This window comes from Oncorhynchus mykiss, chromosome 3, assembly GCF_013265735.2.
Source record: "Oncorhynchus mykiss isolate Arlee chromosome 3, USDA_OmykA_1.1, whole genome shotgun sequence".
NCBI classification, from domain to species: Eukaryota; Metazoa; Chordata; class Actinopteri; order Salmoniformes; family Salmonidae; genus Oncorhynchus; species Oncorhynchus mykiss.
In genome coordinates this window covers 68,969,078-68,985,355 of record NC_048567.1, presented here as the reverse complement: position 1 = coordinate 68,985,355, position 16,278 = coordinate 68,969,078, and the positions used below count along the sequence as shown (strand labels likewise).

General features: G+C 45.6%; 1 protein-coding gene across 1 annotated transcript in view; it reads right to left on the bottom strand.

The window, feature by feature from the left end:
• The window catches only part of LOC110504559 (unconventional myosin-XVI), a 223,858-nt gene that overhangs the window by 181,037 nt on the left and 26,543 nt on the right, over positions 1 to 16,278 (bottom strand). Inside the window, exons 3-4 of the mRNA XM_036975024.1 lie at positions 9,318 to 9,388; positions 8,016 to 8,159 (exon numbers count right to left, since the gene is read on the bottom strand). Coding sequence (XP_036830919.1) covers positions 8,016 to 8,159; positions 9,318 to 9,388 — 215 coding nt within the window. The remainder of the gene's footprint in view (positions 1 to 8,015; positions 8,160 to 9,317; positions 9,389 to 16,278) is intronic.

Sequence of the window (16,278 nt, the reverse complement as noted above, 5' to 3'; positions counted from 1 at the left end):
CCTGACCTAAACCGATCTGATAGACGAATACTACAGAACACCAGACCTGACCCAACCAATCTGATAGACTAATACTGTAGAACACCAGACCTGACCCAAACCAATCTGATAGACTAATACTACAGAACACCAGACCTGACCTAAACCCCTCTGATAGACTAATACTGTAGAACACCAGACCTGACCCAAACCAATCTGATAGACTAATACTACAGAACACCAGACCTGACCTAAACCCCTCTGATAGACTAATACTGTAGAACACCAGACCTGACCCAAACCAATCTGATAGACTAATACTGCAGAACACCAGACCTGACCCAAACCAATCTGATAGACTAATACTGTAGAACACCAGACCTGACCCAAACCAATCTGATAGACTAATACTGTAGAACACCAGACCTGACCCAAACCAATCTGATAGACTAATACTACAGAACACCAGACCTGACCCAAACCCCTCTGATAGTCTAATACTGTAGAACACCAGACCTGACCCAAACCAATCTGATAGACTAATACTGCAGAACACCAGACCTGACCCAAACCCCTCTGATAGACTAATACTACAGAACACCAGACCAGACCTGACCCAAACCAATCTGATGGACTAATACTACAGAACACCAGACCTGACCCAAACCAATCTGATAGTCTAATACTGTAGAACACCAGACCTGACCCAAACCAATCTGATAGACTAATACTGCAGAACACCAGACCTGACCCAAACCAATCTGATAGTCTAATACTACAGAACACCAGACCTGACCCAAACCAATCTGATAGACTAATACTACAGAACACCAGACCTGACCCAAACCCCTCTGATAGACTAATACTGTAGAACACCAGACCTGACCCAAACCAATCTGATAGACTAATACTACAGAACACCAGACCTGAACCAAACCAATCTGATAGACTAATACTACAGAACACCAGACCTGACCCAAACCCCTCTGATAGACTAATACTGTAGAACACCAGACCTGAACCAAACCAATCTGATAGACTAATACTGTAGAACACCAGACCTGACCCAAACCACTCTGATAGACTAATACTACAGAACACCAGACCTGACCCAAACCCCTCTGATAGACTAATACTGTAGAACACCAGACCTGACCCAAACCAATCTGATAGACTAATATTACAGAACACCAGACCTGACCCAAACCAATCTGATAGACTAATACTGCAGAACACCAGACCTGACCCAAACCAATCTGATAGACTAATACTACAGAACACCAGACCTGACCCAAACCAATCTTATAGACTAATATTACAGAACACCAGACCTGACCCAAACCAATCTGATAGACTAATACTGTAGAACACCAGACCTGACCCAAACCAATCTGATAGACTAATACTACAGAACACCAGACCTGGCCCAAACCAATCTGATTGACTAACACTACAGAACACCAGACCTGACCCAAACCAATCTGATAGACTAATACTGCAGAACACCAGACCTGACCCAAACCCCTCTGATAGACTAATACTGTAGAACACCAGACCTGACCCAAACCAATCTGATAGACTAATACTGCAGAACACCAGACCTGACCCAAACCAATCTGATAGACTAATATTACAGAACACCAGACCTGACCCAAACCAATCTGATAGACTAATACTGCAGAACACCAGACCTGACCCAAACCAATCTGATAGACTAATACTGCAGAACACTAGACCTGACCCAAGCCCCTCTGATAGTCCTGGTACTGCAGAACACCAGACCTGACCCAAACCCCTCTGATAGACTAATACCGTAGAACACCAGACCTGACCCAAACCAATCTGATAGACTAATACTACAGAACACCAGACCTGACCCAAACCCCTCTGATAGACTAATACTACAGAACACCAGACCAGACCTGACCCAAACCAATCTGATAGACTAATACTACAGAACACCAGACCTGACCCAAACCAATCTGATAGTCTAATACTGTAGAACACCAGACCTGACCCAAACCAATCTGATAGACTAATACTGCAGAACACCAGACCTGACCCAAACCAATCTGATAGACTAATACTGTAGAACACCAGACCTGACCCAAACCAATCTGATAGACTAATACTACAGAACACCAGACCTGACCCAAACCACTCTGATAGACTAATACTACAGAACACCAGACCTGACCCAAACCCCTCTAATAGACTAATACTGTAGAACACCAGACCTGACCCAAACCAATCTGATAGACTAATACTGCAGAACACCAGACCTGACCCAAACCAATCTGATAGACTAATACTGTAGAACACCAGAACTGACCCAAACCAATCTGATAGACTAATACTACAGAACACCAGACCTGGCCCAAACCAATCTGATAGACTAATACTACAGAACACCAGACCTGACCCAAACCAATCTGATAGACTAATACTGCAGAACACCAGACCTGACCCAAACCCCTCTGATAGACTAATACTGTAGAACACCAGACCTGACCCAAACCAATCTGATAGACTAATACTGCAGAACACCAGACCTGACCCAAACCAATCTGACAGACTAATACTACAGAACACCAGACCTGACCCAAACCAATCTGATAGACTAATACTGCAGAACACCAGACCTGACCCAAACCCCTCTGATAGACTAATACTGTAGAACACCAGACCTGACCCAAACCAATCTGATAGACTAATACTACAGAACACCAGACCTGGCCCAAACCAATCTGACAGACTAATACTACAGAACACCAGACCTGACCCAAACCAATCTGATAGACTAATACTGCAGAACACCAGACCTGACCCAAACCCCTCTGATAGACTAATACTGTAGAACACCAGACCTGACCCAAACCAATCTGATAGACTAATACTGTAGAACACCAGACCTGACCCAAACCAATCTGATAGACTAATATTACAGAACACCAGACCTGACCCAAACCAATCTGATAGACTAATACTGCAGAACACCAGACCTGACCCAAACCAATCTGATAGACTAATACTGCAGAACACTAGACCTGACCCAAGCCCCTCTGATAGTCCTGGTTCTGCAGAACACCAGACCTGACCCAAACCCCTCTGATAGACTAATACCGTAGAACACCAGACCTGACCCAAACCAATCTGATAGACTAATACTACAGAACACCAGACCTGACCCAAACCCCTCTGATAGTCTAATACTGTAGAACACCAGACCTGACCCAAACCAATCTGATAGACTAATACTGCAGAACACCAGACCTGACCCAAACCCCTCTGATAGACTAATACTACAGAACACCAGACCAGGCCTGACCCAAACCAATCTGATAGACTAATACTACAGAACACCAGACCTGACCCAAACCAATCTGATAGTCTAATACTGTAGAACACCAGACCTGACCCAAACCAATCTGATAGACTAATACTGCAGAACACCAGACCTGACCCAAACCAATCTGATAGACTAATACTACAGAACACCAGACCTGACCCAAACCCCTCTGATAGACTAATACTGTAGAACACCAGACCTGACCCAAACCAATCTGATAGACTAATACTACAGAACACCAGACCTGACCCAAACCCCTCTGATAGACTAATACTGTAGAACACCAGACCTGACCCAAACCAATCTGATAGACTAATACTACAGAACACCAGACCTGACCCAAACCCCTCTGATAGACTAATACTGTAGAACACCAGACCTGACCCAAACCAATCTGATAGACTAATATTACAGAACACCAGACCTGACCCAAACCAATCTGATAGACTAATACTGCAGAACACCAGACCTGACCCAAACCAATCTGATAGACTAATACTACAGAACACCAGACCTGACCCAAACCAATCTTATAGACTAATATTACAGAACACCAGACCTGACCCAAACCAATCTGATAGACTAATACTGTAGAACACCAGACCTGACCCAAACCAATCTGATAGACTAATACTACAGAACACCAGACCTGGCCCAAACCAATCTGATTGACTAACACTACAGAACACCAGACCTGACCCAAACCAATCTGATAGACTAATACTGCAGAACACCAGACCTGACCCAAACCCCTCTGATAGACTAATACTGTAGAACACCAGACCTGACCCAAACCAATCTGATAGACTAATACTGCAGAACACCAGACCTGACCCAAACCAATCTGATAGACTAATATTACAGAACACCAGACCTGACCCAAACCAATCTGATAGACTAATACTGCAGAACACCAGACCTGACCCAAACCAATCTGATAGACTAATACTGCAGAACACTAGACCTGACCCAAGCCCCTCTGATAGTCCTGGTACTGCAGAACACCAGACCTGACCCAAACCCCTCTGATAGACTAATACCGTAGAACACCAGACCTGACCCAAACCAATCTGATAGACTAATACTACAGAACACCAGACCTGACCCAAACCCCTCTGATAGACTAATACTACAGAACACCAGACCAGACCTGACCCAAACCAATCTGATAGACTAATACTACAGAACACCAGACCTGACCCAAACCAATCTGATAGTCTAATACTGTAGAACACCAGACCTGACCCAAACCAATCTGATAGACTAATACTGCAGAACACCAGACCTGACCCAAACCAATCTGATAGACTAATACTGTAGAACACCAGACCTGACCCAAACCAATCTGATAGACTAATACTACAGAACACCAGACCTGACCCAAACCACTCTGATAGACTAATACTACAGAACACCAGACCTGACCCAAACCCCTCTAATAGACTAATACTGTAGAACACCAGACCTGACCCAAACCAATCTGATAGACTAATACTGCAGAACACCAGACCTGACCCAAACCAATCTGATAGACTAATACTGTAGAACACCAGAACTGACCCAAACCAATCTGATAGACTAATACTACAGAACACCAGACCTGGCCCAAACCAATCTGATAGACTAATACTACAGAACACCAGACCTGACCCAAACCAATCTGATAGACTAATACTGCAGAACACCAGACCTGACCCAAACCCCTCTGATAGACTAATACTGTAGAACACCAGACCTGACCCAAACCAATCTGATAGACTAATACTGCAGAACACCAGACCTGACCCAAACCAATCTGACAGACTAATACTACAGAACACCAGACCTGACCCAAACCAATCTGATAGACTAATACTGCAGAACACCAGACCTGACCCAAACCCCTCTGATAGACTAATACTGTAGAACACCAGACCTGACCCAAACCAATCTGATAGACTAATACTACAGAACACCAGACCTGGCCCAAACCAATCTGACAGACTAATACTACAGAACACCAGACCTGACCCAAACCAATCTGATAGACTAATACTGCAGAACACCAGACCTGACCCAAACCCCTCTGATAGACTAATACTGTAGAACACCAGACCTGACCCAAACCAATCTGATAGACTAATACTGCAGAACACCAGACCTGACCCAAACCAATCTGATAGACTAATATTACAGAACACCAGACCTGACCCAAACCAATCTGATAGACTAATACTGCAGAACACCAGACCTGACCCAAACCAATCTGATAGACTAATACTGCAGAACACTAGACCTGACCCAAGCCCCTCTGATAGTCCTGGTTCTGCAGAACACCAGACCTGACCCAAACCCCTCTGATAGACTAATACCGTAGAACACCAGACCTGACCCAAACCAATCTGATAGACTAATACTACAGAACACCAGACCTGACCCAAACCCCTCTGATAGTCTAATACTGTAGAACACCAGACCTGACCCAAACCAATCTGATAGACTAATACTGCAGAACACCAGACCTGACCCAAACCCCTCTGATAGACTAATACTACAGAACACCAGACCAGGCCTGACCCAAACCAATCTGATAGACTAATACTACAGAACACCAGACCTGACCCAAACCAATCTGATAGTCTAATACTGTAGAACACCAGACCTGACCCAAACCAATCTGATAGACTAATACTGCAGAACACCAGACCTGACCCAAACCAATCTGATAGACTAATACTACAGAACACCAGACCTGACCCAAACCCCTCTGATAGACTAATACTGTAGAACACCAGACCTGACCCAAACCAATCTGATAGACTAATACTACAGAACACCAGACCTGACCCAAACCCCTCTGATAGACTAATACTGTAGAACACCAGACCTGACCCAAACCAATCTGATAGACTAATACTACAGAACACCAGACCTGACCCAAACCAATCTTATAGACTAATATTACAGAACACCAGACCTGACCCAAACCAATCTGATAGACTAATACTGCAGAACACCAGACCTGACCCAAACCAATCTGATAGACTAATACTACAGAACACCAGACCTGACCCAAACCCCTCTGATAGACTAATACTGTAGAACACCAGACCTGACCCAAACCAATCTGATAGACTAATACTACAGAACACCAGACCTGACCCAAACCCCTCTGATAGACTAATACTGTAGAACACCAGACCTGACCCAAACCAATCTGATAGACTAATACTACAGAACACCAGACCTGACCCAAACCAATCTTATAGACTAATATTACAGAACACCAGACCTGACCCAAACCCCTCTGATAGACTAATACTGTAGAACACCAGACCTGACCCAAACCAATCTGATAGACTAATACTACAGAACACCAGACCTGACCCAAACCCCTCTGATAGACTAATACTGTAGAACACCAGACCTGACCCAAACCAATCTGATAGACTAATACTACAGAACACCAGACCTGACCCAAACCAATCTTATAGACTAATATTACAGAACACCAGACCTGACCCAAACCAATCTGATAGACTAATACTGTAGAACACCAGACCTGACCCAAACCAATCTGATAGACTAATACTGTAGAACACCAGAACTGACCCAAACCAATCTGATAGACTAATACTACAGAACACCAGACCTGGCCCAAACCAATCTGATAGACTAATACTACAGAACACCAGACCTGACCCAAACCAATCTGATAGACTAATACTGCAGAACACCAGACCTGACCCAAACCCCTCTGATAGACTAATACTGTAGAACACCAGACCTGACCCAAACCAATCTGATAGACTAATACGACAGAACACCAGACCTGGCCCAAACCAATCTGATAGACTAATACTACAGAACACCAGACCTGACCCAAACCAATCTGATAGACTAATACTGTAGAACACCAGACCTGACCCAAACCAATCTGATAGACTAATACTGTAGAACACCAGACCTGACCCAAACCAATCTGATAGACTAATACTGTAGAACACCAGAACTGACCCAAACCAATCTGATAGACTAATACGACAGAACACCAGACCTGGCCCAAACCAATCTGATAGACTAATACTACAGAACACCAGACCTGACCCAAACCAATCTGATAGACTAATACGACAGAACACCAGACCTGGCCCAAACCAATCTGATAGACTAATACTACAGAACACCAGACCTGACCCAAACCAATCTGATAGACTAATACTGCAGAACACCAGACCTGACCCAAACCCCTCTGATAGTCTAATGCTGTAGAACACCAGACCTGACCCAAACCAATCTGATAGACTAATATTACAGAACACCAGACCTGACCCAAACCAATCTGATAGACTAATACTGCAGAACACCAGACCTGACCCAAACCAATCTGATAGACTAATACTGCAGAACACTAGACCTGACCCAAGCCCCTCTGATAGTCCTGGTACTGCAGAACACCAGACCTGACCCAAGCATATCTGATAGATTAATACTTCAGAACACCAGACCAGACCTGACCCAAACCAATCTGATAGACTAATACTGTAGAACACCAGACCTGACCCAAACCCCTCTGATAGACTAATACTACAGAACACCAGCCCTGACCCAAACCCCATAGGAAAATATTATTATGATGTTGTGATGCTACACTTTATGGTGTGTGTGTGTGTGTGTGTGTGTGTGTGTGTGTGTGTGTGTTTCTCACCAGCAATAGCAGCAGCACCATGTCTTCGTGGTCACACACACATGCCACGTGCAGGGCTGTCCAGAGGTCCTCATCCTGCAGGTTGACGTTAAGCCCTCGCTCAATCAAAACCTCTGCAGCAAACACGTTGTCATGGCGAGCACACTATGGGATAGAGAGAGAGAGAGAGACAGATGAAGAGAGATAGAAAGGGAGAAAGAAAAAGACAGCAGGGAAGAGAGAGAGAGTTGTGGTTGGATAATGGTGAGCCAAATGAAATTGTTGATTGTTTTTCAATTATAGTAGCATTTCTGCCTAGGCATGGTTAAATGTTCTACGGTCCAGCGAACATTCAACTTCATTCTTTGCATACATGGATTAAATGTATAATACAGTACATTTAATCAAAACTCATGTCACCATGGTGGCTAGAATATTTTATTATCATAATGTGTACAGTATGGGAACAATCTAAATATTTAAAAACAATAGGTGGATGTGTTTGTGTGTGTGTGTGTGCGTGTGTGCGTGTGTGCGTGTGTGTGTGTGTGCAGGGCCGGCTTTAGCCTTTTCGGTGCCCTAAGTGAGATTTGGTTGGGGAGCCCTCCTCCTCACAGCGAAACATTTTAGTGTCCCCCCTTTTGATGCCGGAGTGAAAAATGTCAATTTTTTGCAATTCGACCAATTTCGCCATGGGGTGGAGAGAACATTTTGCAGTTTTAAAGGGGAATAACATTAAATTTAGTCTCTGACTCATTGTTGGACTGTCTGTCAACGTGCAAACCTCTCTCACTCAGGGAGAGCGAGGTAGAGCGAGAGCTAGAATGAGAGATAGGTCCCTGAGTGAGAGATGTGTGCACGTTGACAGACAGTCCAACAATGAGTCAGAGGGATTTAGGAACAAAGACACATTATCTGAATTCTTAATTATTCCCCTTCAAAGCTATTTCCTACAATCCAACACATTTTGCCATGATGTATGCCAAGTTAATATGATGTCTGAGTGAGAGTGGCTAACAAAATCAATGGGGGACCCTGGAGGTCAGGAGCCCTGGGATTGTGCCCTGCGTGCCCGGGTAGTCTTTGGCCATGATTTTAAAAAAGTTAGATAGTTGGCTAGACTAACTAACGATCAAAAAATGTACATGGCTAATTATCAGCAAATTAGTTACATAACAAGAGATAAACTGCAGGTGCACAACCACATTTATAAATTGCATCTGTTGTATTCTACTATTCTAACTGTCAATAGTAAGTTGAGACAACGACTAAGGACGCTTCTGTTGCTTATGTCTGGAGTTGGCCATGTGTGTGTGTTCTTACCAGGTGTAGAAGAGAACCACCAGAGGAGATCGGAGTGTTGGGGTCAGCTCCCTCCTTCAGCAGACACAGCACTGCAACGTAGAAAGAGAGAGCAATATTACTTTATATATTACACACTTATAAACCACAAACGCCTAGTGTGTGAACCCATGTGGATGTAGTAACAACAAAGATAGACAGGACGATAGACAGCCGAAGTAGAAAATAACAGATAAACAATATTACTTGAAATGAAGCGCTATTGGAAAGACTCGCAAACAGTGTATTTTTCCAATAAACCTGCACTTGTAAATGCATGCACACACACACACACACACACACACACACACACACACACTCACTCACACTCACACTCGCACACTCACACACTCACACATTCACACACTCACACACATACTACAGCTTCCTGCACTCCAGTATAATCCCCTGTGTGTGGCTTGTACTCCGCGTGCCCTTGAGGAGTCAGTCACTTCTCAGGCAGTCAGACATCAGTCAGTCAGTCAGTCATCAGTCAGTCAATCAGTTTTCAGTCATCAGTCAGTCAGTCAGTCAGTCATCAGTCAGTCGTCAGTCAGTCAATCAGTCAGTCAGTCAGTCAGTCATCAGTCGTCAGTCAGTCAATCAGTCAGTCAGTTATCAGTCAGTCATCGGTCAGTCATTAGTCCTCAGTCAGTCAGTTATCAGTCAGTCGTCAGTCAGTTATCAGTCAGTTATCAGCCAGTTATCAGTCAGTTGTCAATCAGTCATCAGTCAGTCATCAGTCAGTCATCTATCAGTCAGTCAGTCAGTCAGTCATCTATCAGTCAGTCAGTCAGTCAGTTACTTATCAGTCAGTCATCAGTCAGTCATCAGCCAGTCAGTCAGTCAGTCATCTATCAGTCAGTTACCTATCAGTCAGTCAGTCAGTCATCAGTCGTCAGTCGTCAGTCAGTCATCAGTCAGTCATCAGCCAGTCACAGTCAGTAAGTCAGTCAGTCATCTATCAGTCAGTTACTTATCAGTCAGTCAGTCATCGGTCATTCATTAGTCCTCAGTCAGTCAGTTATCAGTCAGTCATCGGTCAGGCATTAGTCCTCAGTCAGTCAGTTATCAGTCAGTCATCGGTCATTCATTAGTCCTCAGTCAGTCAGTTGTCAGTCAGTCATCAGTCAGTCAGTTATCAGTCAGTCGTCAGTCAGTCATTAGTCCTCATTCAGTCAGTCAGTCAGTCAGTCATCAGTTATCAGTCAGTCATCAGTCAGTCAGTTATCAGTTAGTCAGTTATCAGTCAGTCATCAGTCAGTCAGTTATCAGTTAGTCAGTTATCAGTCAGTCATCAGGCATTAGTCCTCAGTCAGTCAGTCAGTTGTCAGTCAGTCATCAGTCAGTCAGTTATCAATCAGTCAGTCAGTTATCAGTCAAACATCAGTCAGTCAGTTATCAGTCAGTCAGTCAGTCAGTCAGTCAGAGTGTATCAGAGTGTATGAGCCCACCACCATTACAGTAGCAGTTGTGAGAGTATCTGCCTGGATCACATCAAATCAGAATACATCAGCTCTCCGAAGCCAGAGTGCACTGACTAACACACTGACACAGATCTGCACTACAAATATAGTAACTACATCATGTGCCACACCCTGACACAGATCTGCACTACAAATATAGTAACTACATCATGCGCCACACACTGACACAGAACTGGTCATTCTGCTCTACAAACTGTCATATGTTCTACCGTACTCACACAGACATTGATCTGCTTTACAAAAAGCTGAACACTATTGAAAAAGCAACACTGAACTGTTGATCCTTTAATCAAAGACTCACACAGATCTGGCCCAACAACTCCCAAAACACTCCCATCCACTCCAAATCCACTACCAAAACACTCCCAAACCACTCCCAACTACTCCCAAACCACTCCCAAACCACTCCCAACAACTCCCAAACCACTCCAAACCACTCCCAACTACTCCCAAACCAATTCCAACTACTCCTAAACCTCTGCAAACCACTCCAGACCACTCCCAACTACTCCCAAACCACTTCAAACCACTCCCAACTACTCCCAAACCAATTCCAACTACTCCTAAACCACTAGCAAACCACTCCCATCCATTCCCAAAACACTACCAAAACACACCAACCAACCCCAAAACACTCCCATCCACTCCCAACCAATCCCAACCACTCCCAAACCACTTCCAACCACTCCCAAACCACTCCCAACCACACCATACCCACTACCAACCACTCACAACCCACTCCCACTCCCACTCCCAACCTAATCCCAACCACTCCCAACTCACTCCAAACCACTCCAAACCTACTCCCAACCCACTCCCAACCCACTCCCAACACAATCCCAACCACTCCCAACCCACTCCCGACCCACTCCCAACCCACTCCCATCCATTCCCAAAACACTACCAAAACACACAAAACCAATCCCAAAACACTCCCATCCACTCCCAACCAATCCCAACCACTCCCAAACCACTTCCAACTACTCCCAAACCACTCCAAACCACTCCCAACTACTCCTAAAAATAATACCAACTACTCCTAAACCACTAGCAAACCACTCCCATCCACTCCCAAACCACTCCAAACCACTCCCAACCCACTCCCAACACAATCCCATCAACTCCCAACCCACTCCCAACCACTCCCAAACCACTCCCAAACCATTCCCAACCCACTCCCAAACAACTCCCAACCCACTCCCAACCCACTCGCAACTCACTCCCAACCACTCCCAAACCAGTCCCAACCCACTGCGAACCAACTCCCAACACACTACCAACGCAATCCCAAACCATTTCAACCCACTCCCAAAACACTCCCAACCCACTCCCAACCCACTCCCAAACCACTCCCAAACCACTCCAAACCACTCAACCCATTCCCAACTCACTCCCAACCACTCCCAACCACTACCAAACCACTCCCAACCCATTCCCAACTCACTCCAAACCACTCCCAACCCACTCACAACTCACTCCCAACCACTCCCAACAGCTACAAACCACTTCCAACCATTACCAAACCACTCCCAACCCTCACCCAACCCACTCCCATCCACTCCAAACCACACCATACCCACTACCAACCACTCCCAACCACTCCCAAACCACTCCAAACCACTCCCAACCCACTCCCAATCCACTCCCAACACAATCCCTACCACTCCCAACCCACTCCAACCCACTCCCAAACCACTCCCAACCCACTACCAACCACTCCCAACCCACTCCCAACCCACTCCCAACCACTCCCAACCAACTCCCAACCACTCCCAACCCACTCCCAACACACTCCCAACACACTCCCAACACAATCCCTACCACTCCCAACCCGTTCCCAACCCGTTCCCAACCCACTCCCAACCACTCCCAACACACTCCCATCCCACTCCCAACCCACTCCCAACCACTCCCAACCCACTCCCAACCCACTCTCAACACACACCCAACCACTCCCAACCCACTCCCAACCACTCCCGACACACTCCCATCCCACTACCGACCCACTCCCAACCACTCCCAACCCACTCCCAACCACTCCCAACCCACTCCAAAACCCCTCCCAACCCCTCCCAACCCACTCCCAACCCACTCCCAACCCGTTCCCAACCCACTCCCAACCCACTCCCAAAAAACTCCCAACCCACTCCCAAACCCCTCCCAACCCACTCCCAACTCACTCCCAACCACTCCCAATCCACTCCCAACCACTACCAAACCACTCCCAACCACTCCCAAACCACTACCAACCCAATCCCAACCACTATGCCAAGCAAGCTGCAGACACACGCACACTAACTCACTGACTCTCTTAAACAATAATTTAACCAGAGCTTTTAGCAGTGAGGGTAATAACCACTGTCATTACCATGGTGATCATACCATTTCCATCCTATGAACCCTAGTGATGAACCCTATGGGGTCGCTTAGCCTAAGTGGTCGTTATCTAAATAAATGTGTTTTTAATGATCACACACGCACAACCGTGCACACACATGCACACTCCCAACCACTCCCAACCCACTCCCAACCACTCCCAACCCACTCCAAAACCCCTCCCAACCACTCCCAACCCACTCCCAACCCGTTCCCAACCCACTCCCAACCCACTCCCAAAAAACTCCCAACCCACTCCCAAACCCCTCCCAACCCACTCCCAACTCACTCCCAACCACTCCCAATCCACTCCCAACCACTACCAAACCACTCCCAAACCACTACCAACCCAATCCCAACCACTCCCAACCCACTCCCAACTCACTCCCAACCACTACCAAACCACTCCCAACCATTACCAAAACACGCCCAAACCACTCCCAAACTACTCCCAAACCACTCCCAACCACTACAAAACCACTCCCAACCATTACCAAACCACTCCCAACCCTCAACCAACCCAATCCCATCCACTCCCAACCAATCCTAACCACTCCCAAACCACTTACATCCACTCCCAAACCACTCCCAACCAACTCCAAACCACACCATACCCACTACCAACCACTCCCAACCACTCCCAAACCACTCCAAACCACTCCCAATCCACTCCCAACACAATCCCTACCACTCCCACTCCAACCCACTCCCAAACCACTCCCAACCCACTACCAACCACTCCCAACCCACTACCAACCACTCCCAACCCACTCCCAACCCAATTCCAACCACTCCCAACCCACTCCAAAACCACTCCCAACCCACTCCCAACCACTCCCAACCCACTCCCAAGCATGAGGAATTGAGAGAGTTGGACAGAGAGAGAGAGAGGGCTGTATACATTTTTCCTCAACAACAGTGACAAGCCAAGATGGATGCTGAATAAACACTTACCTCAGCACAAGACCAAACTACTATGCCAAGCAAGCTGCAGACACACGCACACTAACTCACTGACTCTCTTAAACAATAATTTAACCAGAGCTTTTAGCAGTGAGGGTAATAACCACTGTCATTACCATGGTGATCATACCATTTCCATCCTATGAACCCTAGTGATGAACCCTATGGGGTCGCTTAGCCTAAGTGGTCGTTATCTAAATAAATGTGTTTTTAATGATCACACACGCACAACCGTGCACACACATGCACACACATGCAGACACATCCACACGCAGACACACGCAGACACACGCAGACACACACACGCAGACACACACACGCAGACACACACACGCAGACACACACACACACACACACACACACACACACACACACACACACACACACACACACACACACACACACGTCAGCTGGTTAGGGCGGACACATGTCAAGCTGAGCTAGGACATAGCACCAGCGTAACAGTAATTTAACAGTGGTACTGCAGTAGAGTTTGACCATGCAGTGCGTGTTTCAGTAGAATCAGTAGAACTTGTTAGTCAGTTAAATCCTCAAAGTATCTTTGCAGGCTGCTCCATTAATTTCTCTCTAGGTCATATTCCTATACTGTAAGGACCTCACTGATCAACCAACCAATCTGTGCTTTTTCCTGATAATGTAAGATCCTGAATTGTTTATAGATGAATTATAAACACACACACAGGCACATACAGTACACAGACACGTAGGCATGGGTACACAGTCACCGAAACACAAGCACACACACACCACACACACACTTACATGCGTAATGGAGCTTAAATGGCTGCTGAGGAAGAACACAGCTTTCGTTAAGTTAATCAACACAATTATCTCTCTCTCTCTCTCTTGCTCTCTCTCTCGCACACACGCCTTCTCTCACTCCTGCCTGAAGCTCAGGAATATAATCCCAGCTACGTTAGTAATCAAGCTTCATTTAACAGAGTGACGAGCAATTGATATGAAATAGTTGCAGTATTGTTGTTGTGTTCAATAAGTCATTAGTGTAGTATTAGTTTCTAATCCCAACATAAGGTTTTATTTGCAATGTGATATGTGGTGGTCGCATCACCCGACACCTACTTTAGTTGAATGGACTGGATAAAATTGTCTGCTAAATGAGTAAAATGTCATGTAAATTGCATCTTATTTAGTATTTTATTACTATTATTATCATAAGAGACTGATATAGTCAGGTGTCCGTCTGGACGGCCTCAGGTTTGTCGGACATGCCATTCCATTCCACAGCAGGAGGACCTGTCTGTGTTTTTATGGGACATTATTGAGAGTGACTCAACAGAGGTCAGAAGTAAAAAGCTACAGTTTGTATTGACCCTCAGGGCAATCAGACAGAGAATTGCTGTATGCTGGACTATATTGTGGATTTTCTGTTTTTTATTCTATTGGATCATGTCAACACTTTCCAGCGCTCTCTATTGGTCCATACGTCAACACCACCCAATGTTCCATTTTCCTATTGGTCCAAGTATCAACACTGTCCTCTGTCCTGCTCTACTAGTGGTCCATATGCCAACTCAAGCCACTGTCCTGTTCTACTATTGATTAGCAGGTACTATTCAGTGTTAGTCTGGCTGACACCAGCTCTCAAAGTTGATGTGTAGTCACGTGGGTAACATGCTAATTCAGTGTTGCTGTGGTCCATTATGCTGTGTCTCTACACACTCTAAGACCTTCTCCATCCCATATACACCATACAACCACCCAGCTCATATCCAGTCAGAAAAACCAACGGATATTCTCCCTTCATTATTAACATGCTTAGCAGTCCTACTAAGACAGGGAGTGGTTTGGCAGCAAAATACCTTATTCCTCTTTTGCCATGCATTAGCGTGTTCATCTGTGTGCTCTGTTTCATCAGGCTGTTTGGCTCTGAAGAGACAGAGGGAGAGTGGGCGAGAAAGAGAGAGAAACAACCAGCTGTCATTTTTGGGAAAACGGCAAAACAGCTGTGGGAGACATATGTGGAGTTTCCATGGCAACCAGATGGGAGCCGTTGTGGAAATGTAGAGAAAAGGAAGAAGAAGAAAAGGGAGAGAGAGAGAGCTGGAGAGAAGAGGAGAGAGCGAGAGAGAGCTGGA